The sequence below is a fragment of the Schistocerca serialis genome, chromosome 12, assembly GCF_023864345.2.
Source record: "Schistocerca serialis cubense isolate TAMUIC-IGC-003099 chromosome 12, iqSchSeri2.2, whole genome shotgun sequence".
In the NCBI taxonomy this organism is placed as follows: domain Eukaryota; kingdom Metazoa; phylum Arthropoda; class Insecta; order Orthoptera; family Acrididae; genus Schistocerca; species Schistocerca serialis.
Genome location: NC_064649.1, coordinates 144313910 through 144332273, shown reverse-complemented (window position 1 = coordinate 144332273; position 18364 = coordinate 144313910). Strand labels below are relative to the sequence as shown.

Below are 18364 nucleotides of genomic sequence, written 5' to 3'. Positions count from 1 at the left end.
GTACAGAGGCACATGGGCAGTCATTTTTCCCTCGTTCTGTTTGGGAGTGGAACAGGGAGAGAAGATGCTAGTTGTGGTACGAGGCACCCTCCGCCACGCACCGTCTGGTGGATTGCGGAGTATGTATGTAGATGTAGATGTAGATGTAGGCAGCGAGGCATCACAGCTGACACACGCCTTTTAGAACCTCAGCTGGTGGACGCCCAGTTTAGCACTCAAGTGCGTCTCTGTGATCCGTCCATCACCTCGAATGAGAGTGTCCGCACGTTCCAAGGTTGCAGGGAGTCACAGCTGTGTGGAACCGGCCGGTACGCGAGAGATCGGACTGGTTTGCGCGAACTTCATGCGATGGTGACAGACACCTCGCCCGAGAGCTCACCGTGATTTTGTTCACTGCCAGACCTCCACAGACATTCTGCACGTTCCTATGAGTATCTGCAGTGCTCTGGTTTTTCGCCAAAAGAAACTCGATGGCAGCTGTCTGCTTGGAACGCACCTCTGTTACGGACGCCATTTGGAAGTCTGGGTATAGCCCCGCCACGCATCGGAGCTTCATGAAACTATAGCGACTCAAGCGGGAATGTTCTACCATGCCCGACAACAACTTCCACATTTCTTCAACCGAAAGTGGTTGAGAAAAAAATGCGCCTCTCGTACAGAACAAGCCCAAATGAATGATGTCATTCCTCGAACACTTGTCTAGAATGGGTGGTGAGCGACTGAGGAAGCAAATCATTAGTACAATTAGGAAGCTGAGAGGACAACCAACACGGTTTACACAGACATTCATTCAAGGACCTGAAAGGAGGAATCATGAACATACTGGACGCATGTAACAGGAATTTAGTTAGGAACAAAAATTCAGAAAATGATCTTCGGGGACAAACAAGAAGAATATAGAAAACAGCCTCATAGCATCGAGCAGCGAAGGAGGAGAGTGAATGCAGCAAGAACTAAATATGGATTTCATGTGCTCTGTAAAAAGTCTGTTCGCATAAATCAATGGCATTATTTTAAACACATGTCACCTTCATGAAAATTGCTTCCTAAACGTTCGAGCTATTGTTAAATATGCAGTTTTGAAGCTTGAGCCAACGTCATAAACACATGTTTTATTAATGAAGTACAGAAACAAAAATACTTAAAGAGGGAAACTATTACGGAAAACGGACACCATTATGCAGGAACCTTCATTTGTTTTGTAAAGTAAGTTCCGTCTACCGTCGTTTATTAGGCAGTTCTCTCTTATTTTAGAATAAGTGTTTGTGAACGTATTTTTCGAAGTGTCCTTTAGCACAAATGTCGTTCCCAAAAACTCTTCTATATCACTGGTTGTGTTAGGAACGAATTTTTAAATTATTCTTATATAAATGTTTGAAAGAATTGTACCCTGTGAAGACAATTTGAAACATTACATCAGATAACTGATCTAATGTGTGCCTACACATGTTATGTAAATGTGACTTGACATTATTGTTCATCCTGACTGCACCACTCGCAACAAGCACTTTACATGTATCACATCGATTTATAAATTTCAATAAACATTGATATGTACTGTCCTATGTACAACAACAGTATGGTCAAGTCATTGTGACAGGTTTCTGTAACGTCGTGTCTATATGAATGGTACACTGTAATACGTTTTCTAGCAGGGCTTGAGGAGAGAAAATAAATTATCAAATAAAAAATGTGGATTGCGAATACGTTTAATGTAGAGGTTTACCCTTTTCATAATACTGTTGTTGCTCTATCTTGGTGTCCTCCGCTGATAGCTGAGTGGGCAGCGCAACGGAATGTCATACCTAACGGCCGGGGTTCGATTTCGGGCTGGGTCGGAGATTTTCTTCGCTCAGGGACTGGGTGTTGTGTTGTCCTAATCATCATCATTTCATCCCCATCGACGCGCAGGTCGCCGAAGTGGCGTCAAATCGAAAGACTTGCACCCGGCGAACGGTCTACCCGACGGGAGGCCCTAGCCACATGGCATTTATATTCTATCTTGGTCTTTCCCTTCTTCAAACTTTTGTCGTTAGTCACATGCTGTCTGAAATATTGTCTGGGTGCAGAAGTTCGTAGAGTTTTTTTCATAAGTTTAATTAACACAGCCGGCCGTTGTGGCCGTGCGGTTCTAGGCGCTTCAGTCTGGAACCGCGTTACCGCTACGGCCGCAGGTTCGAATCCTGCCTCGGGCATGGATGTGTGTGATGTCCTTAGGTTAGTTAGGTGTAAGTAGTTCTAAGTTCTAGTGGACTGATGACAACAGATGTTAAGTCCCATAGTGCTCAGAGCCATTTGAACCATTTAATTAACACAACAGATATACATAATAGCGAGTTTAGTGATCAATAATACAGGGCGTTTCAAAATGAATGTATGGCTTCTAAGGCTCTGTAGCTTTTATTGCATTCAACTTACAATTATAAATAGTACATCAAATGAAAGGGCAGTTGAAACAGTTTTACTTGCAAGCGTTCAATGTGACCACCATTCGTCTGACATCGAGTCGGTATGGGAGTTCTTCCCAAATCATGATCACTGCGTCTGCTGTAATTATTGCAATCTAAAGTGAGGTTGAAACGTCCCCTTAGAAAAATAATGAATTACTGTGCTGGTAAACCCCTTACGTTATTTGAGAGCAGAAATGAACGTACTCAGACATTTCTCTCTTTACTTATTCTGATCCAACACTAAACTGACACAGAATATTTTTAGCGCAACGCAGTCTGACTTTCAATAATCCCTACAAAAGAATGGCCCTGACTAACAATAACCTATACCTTTCATGAATCACTTACCTCACAAAAATCTTCGTTACTCGAACTACTGCAATACAGCGAGCGCCAATACTGCCAGCTAAATACAAGATTCTAACTACTGAAGGCACTGATACGCATAGTTAGCAAATGAAAAATTTTGATTGAGAACAAACAATGCATTTACCTTAATAATGTTCAAAAGTCATTATATATATATCCAACTGCCCAACACTACAATAGCAAATATTCTAACAATGCAAACCATCCACAGACTGCATACAGCACAGTGTGTGATTTTCATACAAAGCGCTGCGTGGCGTTACCAACATAAAAACCTAAACAGACTACCTACAAGGTGACTCAGCTTTGGAGCTTGTAGCAACTGCAAACGATAAGGACGTAATTGTAGGCGTCTCCACACAGGTGTCACTGGAACTGCTATTTCATGACTAGACTGCCGATCTGATTTCTGGGGCCTACGTGTGAAAGTCTCTCACTCGTTCAACACGTTATTCAGTCACTCCTGGCTCGTTCCACTCTCTTCCCTTTGCGTACAGGTACACAAACAAAACTGTTTGAGCTGCTCTTTCATTTGATATATTATTTATAATTGTAAAACACTCCGTCTTCAAGCCACGAGTGGCCTACCGGGACCATCCGACCGCCGTGTCATCCTAAGTGGAGGATGCCGATAGGAGGGGCGTGGGGTCAGCATACCGCTCTCCCGGTCGTTATGATGGTATTCTTGACCGAAGCCGCTACTATTCGGTCGAGTAGCTCCTCAGTTGGCATCACGAGGCTGATTGCACCCCGAAAATGACAACAGCGCATGGCGGCTGGATGGTCACCCATCCATGTCCCGACCACGCCCGACAGCGCTTAAATTCGGTGATCTCACGGGAACCGGTGTATCCACTCCGACAAGGCCGTTGCCCATTTATAATTGTAAGGTGAATGTAATAAATGCCAAAAAGCCTTAAAACCCGTATGTTCATTTTGTAACGCCGTGTATATTCTCCTTCACTATTTGCAAATCTCTGCCAACGCCGGTATAACTCCTTGATTCCGCAACTGTGGAAAGCACGTGGTTGTGAGGCGAAGGCATATTCGGAACACGTTTTCATCCGGAAAGGAAGTTCCTTGGCGGTTGTTCGACACAGAGCGGAAGAGGTGAAAATCTGAGGGCGCAAGATCAGGTGAATACGGTGGGTACGGAACGACTTTCCAAGCCAACTCCTGTATGGTGTTCGTTATCAGTCTAGTAGAGTGCAAGCAGGCGCTATCGTGGACTGGCATCACTTCACACAGTCGGACTGCCCGTGCAACACGTCTCAGATGTCAGCAGTGATGGGCAAGCACATCCTCACTGTTACGAGGCGTGTTTTTTTTTTTAAGTACCGTTTTGAAATTTAAAAAAAGACGTACTAAGATATCTCAATAATTTTATTTTTACATGAAAGCCTGTAACTTAATCTACTTTTCTACATAATTTCCGTCAATATTGAGGCACTTGCCATAACGTTGTACCAGTTTTTGAATACCCTCCTCATAGAAGTCTGCTGCCTGACTTGTCAACCACTGCATCACCACTGTTTTGACTTTATCATCGTCTTTAAGACGCTGACTACCCAGGTGTTTCTTCAAGTGCAGGAACAGATGGTAGTCACTGGGCGCAAGATCGGGCTGTACTGAGGATGATCTAGAGTTTCCTATCGAAAAGATGTGCTGAGATCTTTGGTCTGATTCGCCACATGCGGACGGGCATTGCCTTGCAGCAAAGCGATCCCCTTGCTCAATCAACTTCCATGGACTGTTGCTTCGATTCTGGTGTGACGTAGGCCACCCACGTTTCATCGCCCGTAACAATTTGGCTTAAGAAATCATCACCGTCGTTGTGCTACCTCTCGAGGAAAGTCAATGCACTGTCTAAATGTTTGGTTTTGGGCACATCCGTCAACATTTTCGGTACCCAACGTGCGCACAATTTTCGGTAATTCAAGTGCTCGGTCACAGTGCCATACAAAACACTACGAGAAACATTAGGAAAGTCATTCCGCAAGGAGGAAATCGTAAAGCGTCTGTTTTCTCTCACCTTATCGTCCACTTCCTGGACCAAACTTTCATTAACGACCGAAAGACGCCCACTCCGTTTTCATCATGCACATTTGTGCGGCCATCTTTAAATGCTCTCACCCACTTTCTTACCATTCTCCGTAAACTGCACAGATCTCACGATGAATATCGATCGATTTTAGGCCTTTAGCACTAAGAAATCTTATAACAGCCCGTACTTCACAGTCGGCGTGATTCACGATTATCGGAGGCACCTTAAACACTCAGTACACAACGTAAACAAGGAAGAATCAGACTGTAATGGCGTCAGTGAGTAGATTAAGATACAGGCTTTCATGTAAAAATAAAATTATTGAGATATCTTAGCACGTCGTTTTTTAATTTCCAAACGGTACTTACTTAAAAAAACACGCCTCGTACACCAGATGCATAACGTGAACTTTTGTGGATGGACGCAGGTCTTTGTACGGGCAGTTGAGTACTCTACTGCAGTGGCTCCTTACTTAGCTTGCATTTATCGCGAATCTCTTGCCCAACGTAAAGTCCCGAGCGACTGGAAAAAAGCGCCGGTGACGCCTATATATAAAAGATGGGTACAAGGACGGATCCTCAAAATTACAGACCAATATCCTTAACATCGGTTTGCTGCAGGGTTTTCGAACATATTCTCAGTTCGAATATAATGAATTTCCTTGAGACAGAGAAGTTGCTGTCCATGCATCAGCACGGCTTTAGAAAGCATCGCTCCTGCGAAACGCAACTGGCCCTTCTTTCACATGATATCTTGCGAACCGTGGATGAAGGGTATCAGACGGATGCCATATTCCGTGACTTCCGGAAAGCGTTTGACTCGGTGCCCCACTACAGACTCCTGACTAAGGAACGATCATATGGGATTGGTTCCCAAGTATGTGAGTGACTCCACGACTTCTTAAGTAATAGAACCCAGTACGTTGTCCTCGATGGTGAGTGTTCATCGGAGGTGAGGGTATCATCTGGAGTGCCCCAGGGAAGTGTGGTAGTTGTTTTCTATTTACATAAATGATCTTTTGGATAGGGTGGATAGCAATGTGCGGCTGTTTGCTGTGGTGTACGGGAAGGTGTCGTCGTTGAGTGACTGTAGGAGGATACAAGATGACTTGGACAGGATTTGTGATTGGTGTAAAGAATGGCAGCTAACTCTAAATATAGATAAATGTAAATTAATGCAGATGAATTGGAAAAATAATCCCGTAATGTTTGAATACTCCATTAGTAGTGTAGCGCTTGACACAGTCACGTCGATTAAATATTTGGGCGTCACATTGCAGAGCGATATGAAGTGGGACAAGCATGTAATGGCAGTTGTGGGGAAGGCGGATAGTCGTCTTCGGTTCATTGGTAGAATTTTGGGAAGATGTGGTTCATCTGTAAAGGAGACCGCTTATAAAACACTAATACGACCTATTCTTGAGTACTGCTCGAGAGTTTGGGATCCCTATCAGGTCGGATTGAGGGAGGACATAGAAGCAATTCAGAGGCGGGGCTGCTAGATTTGTTACTGGTAGGTTTGATCATCACGCGAGTGTTACGGAAATGTTTCAGGAACTCGGGTGGGAGTCTTAAGAGGAAAGGAGGCGTTCTTTTCGTGAATCGCTTCTGAGGAAATTTAGAGAACCAGCATTTGAGGCTGAATGCAGTACAATTTTACTGCCGCCAACTTACATTTCGCAGAAAGACCGCAAAGATAAGATAAGAGAGATTAGGGCTCGTCCAGAGGCATATAGGCAGTCATTTTTCCCTCGTTCTGTTTGGGAGTGGAACAGGGAGAGAAGATGCTAGTTGTGGTACGAGGTGCCCTCTGCCACGCACGTATGGTGGCTTGCGGAGTATGTATGTAGATGTAGATGCTTTGTTTGAGCTCAACCATCCTTCCCTTTTGATTTTGTTAGCGTAAATGCACCATTCAAGTCAGCAGTAATGATACGGGATAGAAATGGTCGGTGTTGTTCACGAGACAATTGATGACGAGGGAGCAGAGATTCTCATATGGCTACCAGCTGTTTTTCGTGATTTTGGCTTACAGCACGCGGTACCTACAGACCTCATTTTGGACTTTCCCCACTGGATACAAATGTCGAACGATGGTGGAATGATCACAGTTACCAGTTCTCGAATACAGTGATGTGGATCGTTGTGAATTAATACTTTTAAACGATCTTCATGGAACTCCCGAACGTCTTCCTGAACGTGGAGAGTCATCAATGTCGAAACGATCCTTTTAAAAACGAGAAAACCATTTTCCTGTCATTTTCTGTTCAATGTCATTATCGCCACACATGTCGCAGATGCCCACTATTGAAAAACAGAAAAAATGTCGGAAATGTTCCGATTTTTTCGATTGCAGTCCATTTTCTAGCGTTCGCAGCTCTACTGACTATCTCCAAAAGGACAAAATGTAAACTGAAATAGCAACAGTGAACAACAAACAGAAAATTCCGATCGATAAGTAAACCCATAGCAACTGGAATACCAACATGCGAAACACAAACACTATAAACTTATTGAGCAACCTAATACATTGAAGCGCCAATGAATCTGTTAAGGGCATGGGTATTCAAATACAGAGATCTGTCAACAGGCAGAATACGGCGCTGCGGTCGGCAATGCCTATATAAGGCAAGTGTCTGGGCTGTTGTTAGATCGCTTACTGCTGCTACAATGGCAGGGTATCAAGATTTAACTGAACCTTAACGTGGTGTTATAGTCTGCGCACGAGCAATTGGACACAGCATCTCCGATGTAGCGATGAGGTGGGGATTTTTTTGTACGACCATTTCACGAGTGTACCGTGAATATCAGGATCTGGATAATACATCAAATCTACGACATCGCTGTAGCCGGAAAAAGACCAACGACGACTGAACACAATCGTTCAACTTGACAGAAGTGCAACCCTTCCCCAAATTGCTGCAGATTTCAATGCTGGGCCATCAACAAGTGTCACCGTGCGAAATATTCATCGAAACATCATCGATATGGGCTTTCGGCCCACTCGTGTACCCTTGATGACTGCACGACACAATGCTTTACACCTCGTCTGGGCCGATCAGCAGCGACATTGGACTGTTGATGAGACGAGTTTCAAATTGTATCGAGCGGATGAACGTACACGGGTATGGAGACAACTTCATAAATCCATGGACCCTGCATCTCAGCAGCGGACTGTTCAAGCTGGTGAAGGCTCTGCAGTGGTGTGGTGCGTGTGCACTTGGAGTGATATGGGACCCCTGATACGTCTAGATACGAGACTGACAGATGACACGTACGTAAACATTCTGTCTGATCACCTGCATCCATTCATGTCCATTGTGCATTCCGACGGGACTTGGACAATTACAGCAGGAAAATGCGACACCCCAGACGTCCAGAGTGGCTCCAGGAACATTCTGAGTTTAAACACTTCCGCTGGCCAGCAAACTCCCCAGGCATGAACATTATTGCGCATATTTGGGATGTCTTGCAACGTGCTGTTCAGAAGAGATCTCCACCCCGTCTTACGGATTTATGGACAGCCCTGCAGGATTCATGATGTCAGTTTCCTCCAGTCCTACTTCAGATATTAGTCGAGTCCATGTTACGTCGTGTTGCAATTGTCCGTGTTCGCGGGGGTCCTACACAATATTAGGCAGGTGTACGATTTTCTTTGGCTCTCCAGTGTACATACAGTACTATCATGAAGCCTTGTCGTAATACAGTGTTGTCTTCAAGTGATTTCACAGGGAGCTCAGCCGTACACGGTTGGATAGGGCGGACGTACCTGCAGCTCGGTGCATCCCTCCAGCAGGCCCGGCTCCAGCGCGCGCAGCTGGTTCCTGGAGAGGTCCAGCAGGGCGAGGCGTCGCAGGCCGCGCAGCTCCTGGCTGGAGAACACGGGGTTGAGGCCGTCGCCCAGCAGGTTGTCCGCCAGCCGGAGCTCCACCAGAGAGTCTCGCAGGCTGCCCAGCAACCTGCACCACACACACGTCGTGGAACACCTCTACGTCTCAACTTGTCCACGTGTACAATTAGAAAACTACAGTCGTGCACTACTGGCCAAAATTCCGACAGAAACTGGCCTACAAATTTGTACACTCGAACATGCCGCACCACAACTCCACAGAAAGTTCTCGGTACAGATATGTCTATGTACAGGGTGTATCAAAAAGAATCATCGGACTTTAAAAAACTCATAACTATTACGTTATTTGAGATATGTGCGTGAACAATGTACTGTTGGAAAGAGCAAACGCTCGAGTTTTACCAACACCGACTCAAAGGAAGGCCTCGGCGCTTGTTGGTGACGTCACGTCAGCTAGGCACGGCGAACGCCAGGTCTGTTGCAGGCATACTCATAATGGTGGTGTGAAACTGTTGGCGGTAGTTGGACGACACACATTGTTCTGAGAGATTTCTGCAATCAATTAGTTGTGGAATTCATTACACTTATTAACAAATAGTGTACTCCTGGGCTTAAATTTCGACCTGTTTTAAGAATTGACATACAAAAAGAACTTCACGGTCCCGAAGCAACAGAATTTGTGCTTCTTTACCTTATTTGTAAATCTGAGGAAGTTACGTCTGTACTGGTTTACTTTTACAAGAAACAGTGAACATATTGGTGTTCTTCTTTACGTATCTTGGTTGGCTATGGGGTGAGGAGCACTGAATGTTAATGAAATATCTTGCGATTGTACACGTTGGGGGAGGGGGTGGGGCACAGAAGAAGAGGCAAAAGAGAGATACTTGTTTTATCAAATAAAATTTTTTTATCTTATAAAGTTTCTCCTTTCAGTTGCAAGAGGGGAATATTTATCTTTTCTAATGTGCACGTGTAAAAAAGTTTAAGCTCGGCAGTATTTTCGATGTATGAAACTATTTTGTTTCCTATTTAGAATTCCTTTCGTTGAAAACGACTGTAATCTAATGACTGGCAACAGTTGGACATTTACACATGTAAATTAGTTCACATTACCAGTGACGATGACAAACGAAAATAAATAAATAAAAGAAACGAGTTTATTGTAAGGGGGTTGGGGTAAGTTTCGATAACAGAATGGATCAAATAAATATAGTTACTTGAATGTAAAATTTCCGAAGCTTGCAATGGGGCAAAGCATCTTCTCATATTGATCTACGTTTGTTTCGACAAGATTCAGTAATACAGAACTATGATCTTCATTTGTAGCTTCACAATAGTAAGAAAATCTTTCATCTAAATAAAACTGCAAAATCCAAAACAATACCAAACATTTTGTCCAAAAATAAGTGATAAGCACGCCCAGGCGTTTGTGCCTGCAACAGACCTGGCGCTCGCCGTGCCTAGCTGACGTGACGTCACCAACAAGCGCCGAGGCCTTCCCTTGAGTCGGTGTTGGTTTTACTCGGTTTCCGCTAGGTAGCAAGCAGCGTGCGCCCACTTCTAGAAAAATGGTGTGGGGGCAACAGAAAGCGTTTTGTGTTCTACGTTTTACGCAGTGCAGGTCAGTAATAACTGTACAGCGTACAGGTACGGTGTGGGTCCTCCTACAGCATACAGCATTAGACGATGGCACGAGCAATTCCGAGAGACGGGTTGTCTGTGATTTCGTTCTTGGCAAGATGGAGGATACAGTTTTCTTCCACGCTTAGTGTTTTGGAGACGAGGCAACTTTCCATTTAAATGAAAAGGTGAACCTTGATGATATCAGAATATGGGGTACGGAACAACGACAGTAAGTTGTACAAGATGAGAGGGACTCTGCAAAATTTAATGAGTTTTGTGCAGTTTCATGGGAAAAGGTGTACGGTGCATTTCTCTTTGCTGAGAACACTGTCACAGGAAGCACAAGTCTCGATATGCTCGAGAACTTCCTTTTCTCACAGTTAAACACTGAGTGAAACGACTTCATTTATCAAGACGATGGCGCACCGCCACACTGGCATATGGAAGTAAGGGAATTCTTAAATCAAAGAATTACTGAACGATGGATGGGTCGCACTGGACCAAATGATTCAGCCTTACATTACTGACTGCATGGTTCCCGGACCTGACTGTTTGTGATTATTTCTCGTGAGGGTTCATAAAAGACTCAGTTTATGTGCCTCCGTTACCAACAACAGTGAATGAACTGAGACATCGCATAAAGGGAGCTGTGGACGCTATATCTCTAGATATGCTCGCTGCAGTGTTTCATCAGTTTGAATACGGCATTGCCACATGCCGCGCATCTCCAGGGTGGTATACTGAACACCTATGAAAGGGTATGAAAAACACTGAGTTTTCTGTTCATCAAAAAACTAATTCATTGTACTTGTTTATTAGTTTCAGAAATATATCGTTCAAATGGCTCTGAGCACTATGGGACTTAACTTGTGAGGTCATCGGTCCCCTAGAACTTAGAACTACTTAAACCCAACCAATCTAAGGACATCACACACGTCCATGCCTGAGGCAGGATCGAACTTGCGGCCCTAGCGGTCGCGCGGTTCCAGACTGTAGCTCCTAGAACCTCTCGGCCACTCAAGCCGGCTCAGAAATATAGACGTGCCAAATTGTATGACTGATTCTTTTTGATACACACTGTATATGCAGCGCCTTTAATCCTAAAGCCGAAACATCTCTTAAACATGTTTAACTACCAGGCTAATTCGGAGAGCAATGTTACAAGAATTTTTTGAAGAACAAAAATTAATTTATTTTAATAAAATTTGTATACATTGTAGCATAGGTCTTGCATTTTTTTTCATAATCCCCATTTACCTCAATACGTTTTGTCACCCGTGGGACGAGATTTTTGATTCCTGTGTCATAGACGTCTTCCGCTGCCTTTTCCCAGCCTATTCTTCACTTCGATTTTCACCTCGTCGTCATCGTCGGAAAAGTATTTTCAACGAAGGTGTTCAATTTAATGAACTTACGATAGTCAATACGTGCAAGATCGGGGCTGTCAGAGGGGTGGCTTGCCGGCCGCGGTGGCCGAGCGGTTCTAGGCGCTTCAGTCCGGAACCGCGTGACTGCTACGGTCGCATGTTCGAATCCTGCCTGGGGCATGGATGTGTGTGATGTCCTTAGGTTAGTTAGGTGTAAGTAGTTCTAAGTTCTAGGTGACCGATGACCTCAGCTGTTAAGTCCCATGGTGCTCAGAGCCATTTGAACCATTTTGAGGGGTGGCTTAAAACGTCCCAACCAAACGAAGTCAAGAACTCTTGTGTTGCACGAGCGGTGTGCGGACGTGCGTTCCCATGGCGACAGATTCCCGTTGTCAGCATCCCGCGACGTTTCTTCCTGGTCTCAGAATATCTTTCAGCATTTCTTGTTTCACCTCTTTCCGAAAAATCAACGAGGAGGAACCCCTTTTCAGTCCCAAAAGACTGACGGCATGATTTTCCTCGCTGTTTGCTGAGTTTTGAATTTTTTGCCTGAAGGAGAATGAGTATGGCTGAACTTGGTTGATTGAAGCATGGTGATAAGCCCAAGTTTCATCTCCTGTCACTATAGAGTTCAGAAAAGCCTCGCCTTCAGTCTCGAAACGGTCAAGAAATTCGCGAGCGGCACTCAATCTGTTCATTTTGTGTGTTTCGGTAAGTATCTTGGGCACCCATCGCACCCACAACTTGCAATAATTTAGTTGATCAAATGCGATTTCGCGAAATGTTTGGACAAACTGCAGCAAGTCGTCAGTTGCCGAACGGCGACCAGAGATATGATGACCTTCAATTTTCTACACCACATCGTCAGTCACAACAGACGGCCTTCCGCTTCTGTCTTCATCGTGAATTTCCGTCCTCCCAGAATTGAAATTCCGTACCCATTTGGTCACACGAAGCGTTGAAATTACGCCCTCTCAGTAAACTGAAACAATTTCGTGATGAATCGCAGTGGCGTCCACGCCCTTAGCATTTAGGTGGCGAATTACAGCGCGCACTTCGTCCCACAACACTTCTCAACCGCGCGGTATAAGGCGCCGTGCCACGGTTCATGCGACTCCCCCCCCCCCCCCCCCCCCCCGTCGGAGGTTCGAGTCCTCCCTCGGGCATGTGTGTGTGTGTGTGTGTGTGTGTTGGTGTGTTGTCCTTAGCGTTACTAAAATCGCTATTAAAAAACAGGGGTTGGTGGTAGAAACGTGAAAATCTAGGGTGGCGCGTAATCTGTAATCATCATAAAAAAATAAAAAGTTCTGTCTAAAAAATTAGAAAAAAATAATTGTTTTTGGGGGTGGACCACACTTATCACTTTAAGTAATGACCTCAGCAGTTTGGTCCCAAACTGATTGTTGGGAATGCTCGTCCCTTTCGCTGGCTCCCCACTACACAGCAGTCGTACCAACTCCTTCCCCCGCCCCCCCCCCTCCCCCCCGCAAAAGACATTCCATGCTAAAGCTAAACATGCAGTCTTGTAGACCTATTAATATTTTTTATCACCTACCTCCAAATTAACTGACAAAAGTTAAGTGAATATCCAACTATTTCCTATTATAAGCAGATGAAATACTATTCATCGCTTCTACGGACTTCGTTGATTTCGTCATTCAAAATGAAGACGAATCATCAAGTATATATAGTCTTGAAATTACTGTTAGTATTGTTACACCAGTCACGATATTTATACGTAGAAATTAAAATGTAAGCGAAAGTAATAATCAACTGACCTGAAAATACGCTACTGGCCATTAAAATTGCTACACCAAGAAGAAGTGCAGATGATAAACGGGTTTTCATTGGGCAAACATATTATACTAGAACTGACATGTGATTACATTTTCACGCAATTTGGGTTCATAAATCCTGAGAAATCAGTACCCAGAACAACCACCTCTGGCCGTAATAACGGCCTTGATACGCCTGCGCATTGAGTCAAACAGAGCTTCGATGGCGTGTACAGGTACAGTTGCCCACGCACCTTCAACACGATACCACAGTTCGTCAAGAGTAGTGACTGGCGTATTGTGACGAGCCAGTTTCTCGGCCACCATTGACCAGACGTTTTCAATTGATGAGATATCTGGACAACGTGCTGACCAGGGCAGCAGTCGAACATTTTCTGTATCGAGAAAGGCCCGTATAGGGCCTGCGAGATGGGGTCGTGCACTATCCTGCTGGAATATAGGGTGTCACAGGGATCGAATGAATGGTCGAGTCACAGGTCGTAACACATCTGAAATGTAATGTCCACTGTTCAAAGTGCCGTCAATGCAAACAAGCGGTGACCGAGACGTGTAATCAATGGCACCCCATACCATCAAGCCGGGTGATACTCCAGTATGGCGATGACGAAATACAGTCTTCCAATCTGCGCTCACCGCGACGTCGCCAAATACAGATGCGACCATTATGATGCTGTAAACAGAACCTGGATTCATCGGAAAAAATGAGGTTTTGCCGTTCGTGCACCCAGGTTCGTCGTTGAGTGCACCATCACAGCCACTCGTGTCTGTGATACAGCGTCAAGGGTAACCGCAGCCACGGTCTCCGAGCTGATAGTCCATGCTGCTAAAAATGTCGTGAACTGTCCGTGCAGATGGTTGTTATCTTGCAAACGTCCCCATCTGTTGACTCAGGGATAGAGATGTGGCTGCATGACGCGTTAGATCTATGCGGATAAGGCACTCCATCTTTAGGCAACAAGTCGCCCATCGGGACCATCCGACCGCCGTGTCATCCTCAGTTGAGGATGTGAGTAGGAGGGGCACGTGGTCAGCACACCGCGCTCCCGGTCGCTATGATGGCTTTGTTTGACCGTAGTCACTACTATTCGGTCGATTAGCTCCTAAATTGGCATCACGAGGCTGAGTGCAGCCCGAAATATGGCAAGAGGGTATGGCGGCTGGATGGTCACCCATCAAAGTGCCGGCCACAGCCGACAGTGCTTAACTTCGGTGATCTCACGGGAACCGGTGTATCCACTGCGGCAAGGTCGTTGCGTCTATGCGGATAAGATGCCTGTCATCTCGACTGCTACTGATGCGAGGCCGTCGGGATCCAGCACGGTGCTCCGTATTCCCTCCTGAACCCACCGATTCCATATTCTGCTAACAGTCATCGGATGTCGACCGACGTGAGCAGCAATGTCGCGATACGATAAACCGCAATCGCGATAGGCTACAATGCGACCTTTATGAAAGTCGGAAACGTGATGGTACGCATTTGTCCTCCTTACACGATGCATCACAACAACGTTTGACCAGGCAACGCCGGTCAACTGCTGCTTGTGTATGAGAAATCGGTTGGAAAGTTTCCTCGTGTCAGCACGTTGTAGGTGTCGCCACCGGCGCCAACCTTATGTGAATGCTCTGAAAAGCTAATCATTTGCATATCACAGCATCTTCTTCCTGTCGGTTAAATTTCGCGTCTGCAGCGCGTCATCTTCGTGGTGTAGCAATTTTAATGGCCAGTAGTGTATTAATTCGTATAATGTTTGCACTCATGATTGACTGACCACATTTGGTGCACGTACAGCACAGCTTACACGCCCTTTTCCTTTTCTTTGACGCAGGACACTTCATACACAGCTTCCTCTTTTCCGTTCTATCAGTTGGTATATCTGTAACACGTCTTCATCATATAATTCTCCCATATTCGATATTTGGTGGGCGTTTGGGCAAAAATTCGACTTTTGATTTAGTTCAAGTGTTCCTCCTTTCACAACGTTGTGAAAGGGTGTTTTTCTTGGTCTAATAGACTTTGAACATCCAAACTTCAGATTATCTTTGCGATAAAGGATCGTACTTGCTGTGAGTAATTATGTGTGGTACAGGTCACAGCTGCCTCCTCTTCCAATGAAGCATTTTCTTCGCTAGTATCATACAGTGTTTCATGGTGACCACTAGCTACCAGAAAATGAGAATCAGCATGAGAAAAAAAAAATGTGATCGTCGCTCCCATTATGTGCTCTGAAAAGTTAGTCATTTGCATATCACAGCATCTTCTTCCTGTCGGTTAAATTTCGCGTCTTCGTGGTGTAGCAATTTTAATGTCCAGTAGTGTGTTTTGTTTACGTCAGAGCCGCGTTGCTTACCTCTCGGTGAGCCGGCGAAGCAGGTTGTGGGAGAGGTCGAGCCTGCGCAGCGGCGGCCGGCCGGGCGCGCCCAGCGCGTGCTGCGGCAGCGCCTGCAGGCCGGCGGCCCGCTGGCTGAAGGCGACGACGGGCGCCCCCGGCGGCAGCGCCGCGTCCACCGGCCACGCGACGGCGTCGCAGTCGACGGCCAGCCCGGGGCCCGCGTCGCCCGCCTCGGGCAGCAGCACGTCGCAGCGGCACGGCGCGCGCAGCCCGCCCGCCAGGATGTCCGTGCAGGGCCGCGTCGCCCCGCACCTCAGCGGGCCGGCCAGCCCCAGCAGCAGCAGCAGCAGCGGCGGCACCTGAAAGCAAGTAGAGCCGTACACACCGAGGGGCTTCACGAGGCTCCTGAGCAATCTCTCACAAGCATAAGAAGTCAGCAAATTTCTGTACCCTCATCGTCTGTCCATTATAGTTATCCGGGCTGTTATGCCGTGGTCGGATAATGAATTCTGTGTTGTTTCCCAACGTTTCGTCCCCGTCTGCGGGAGACATCTTCAAGGGGGTCACTAGGTCGATGGAAGATCCAACACACCCACTGGCTCGCTACTGTCAGTAGCGAGCTGGTGGGTGTGTTGGACCTTCCATCGAGCTACAGACTCCCTTGAAGATGTCTCCCGCAGACGGGTACAGAATTCATCAACGGACAACGGCATAACAGCCCGGATAACTATAGTGGACATGACATTTCCGGTAGTGAAAGTCTATATTTTAGTACCCTCATCTTCTACAAATGAGCACACGTCTACAACAAAGTTAATTTTATTGTTAATAACAATTAAATGGTACAGGACTAGCGCACAAGCATTCATTTATATAATTTTAATAAACATTTTTGGAAAAGTGATTAAAAGTTTTAAAATCTTTTTGTTTTTAAAATTCAGTCTTAATCACACCACATATGTTACAAGAACATAGGTGACCGGTTTCACTCATATCATATGACCCTCATCAGACCTGTAATTTAATTTAGAAAGTAATAGAAACCTTACTAGATTTACAATAAAATATGATACATGAAGGTATTATCTGTTCCTGAAAGAACAGTTACTGTTAATGACCATGCAGCTTTCGATAGAATGAAATGATGATTAAATAGACACCCTAGCTGCAAAGAGGCATTGATATACTTCATATGGGACATGTCGAAAATGTGTGCCCCGACCAGGACTCGAACCCGTGATCTCCTTCTTACATGGCAGACACTCTATCCAACTGAGCCACCGAGGACACAGAGGATAGTGCGCCTGCAGGGACTTGTCCCTTGCACGCTCCCCGTGAGATCCACATTCCCAACATGTCCACACCACTACATTCGTAGTGCGCCTGATAGATGTTTGCCCATCATACTCATTACTCTGGACTCGCATTCGGAAGGACGACGGTTCAATCCCGTCTCCGGCCATCCTGATTTAGGTTTTCCGTGATTTCCCTAAATCGTTTCAGGCAAATGCCGGGATGGTTCCTTTGAAAGGGCACGGCCGATTTCCTTCCCAATCCTTCCCTAACCCGAGCTTGCGCTCCGTCTCTAATGACCTCGTTGTCGACGGGACGTTAAACACTAACCACCACCACCACCACTCATTACTCATGGCAGATTAATCTACCAAGTCTCGTAAGAGTTCGGGCATAGCGTCTGCATTCACACAAGAAGGTCAACGGCCGGAATGCCATATTTTAGCTATATATGGAGGTAGTATTTGTTCCCGAAAGAACAGTTACCGTTTATCACCATGCAGATTTCGAGACAATCAAATTATAATTAAATGTACACCCTAGCTGCAAAGAGGCATTGATATACTTCATAGGGGACATGTTGAAAAAGTGTGCCCCGACCGGGACTCGAACTTGGGATCTCCTGCTTACATGGCAGACGCTCTATCCATCTGAGCCACCGTGGGCACAGAGGATAGTGCATCTGCAGGGACTTATCCCTTGCACGCTCCCCGTGAAAATAAGACAAAATGCTTATAAGGATAAAATACAATAAGACGTGTTATACCCATGGCATCCTTCGAAGATAGTAGGTGGAGCACTCTTGTAGTCGAGTTACAACTCACATATCGATATGATGCCGCAATGCCCAAGACCTCCACAACATGCGGTAGCGTTCTCGCTTCCCACGCACGGGTTCCCGGGTTCGATTCCCGGCGGGGTCAGGGATTTTCTCTGCCTCGTGATGACTGGGTGTTGTGCGATGTCCTTAGGTTAGTTAGGTTTAAGTAGTTCTAAGTTCTAGGGGACTGATGAGCATAGATGTTAAGTCCCATAGTGCTCAGAGCCATTTGAACCTCCACAACATCGTTGACTTTGAAAACATTGTGGTAGTATCACCTTAGCCCACAGAGGGCACACTGACTATACATCGTCTGTACAGTTACTTTAAAGCTTTTAATTAAAATTTTGTACAACATTGTAATTCAATGGTTGTGAAGAGATATTATACATAACTATTTTTATATTATTATTGTACTTTTTT

General features: G+C 45.5%; 1 protein-coding gene across 1 annotated transcript in view; it reads right to left on the bottom strand.

The window, feature by feature from the left end:
* The window catches only part of LOC126428006 (chondroadherin-like protein), a gene marked incomplete at its 5' end in the record, with an annotated part of 188846 nt that extends 172764 nt beyond the window's left edge, over positions 1 to 16082 (bottom strand). Inside the window, 2 exons of the mRNA XM_050089889.1 lie at positions 8632 to 8821; positions 15847 to 16082. Of these exons, the coding sequence (XP_049945846.1) occupies positions 8632 to 8821; positions 15847 to 16082 (426 nt within the window). The remainder of the gene's footprint in view (positions 1 to 8631; positions 8822 to 15846) is intronic.
* Between the last annotated feature and the right edge of the window lie 2282 nt (positions 16083 to 18364).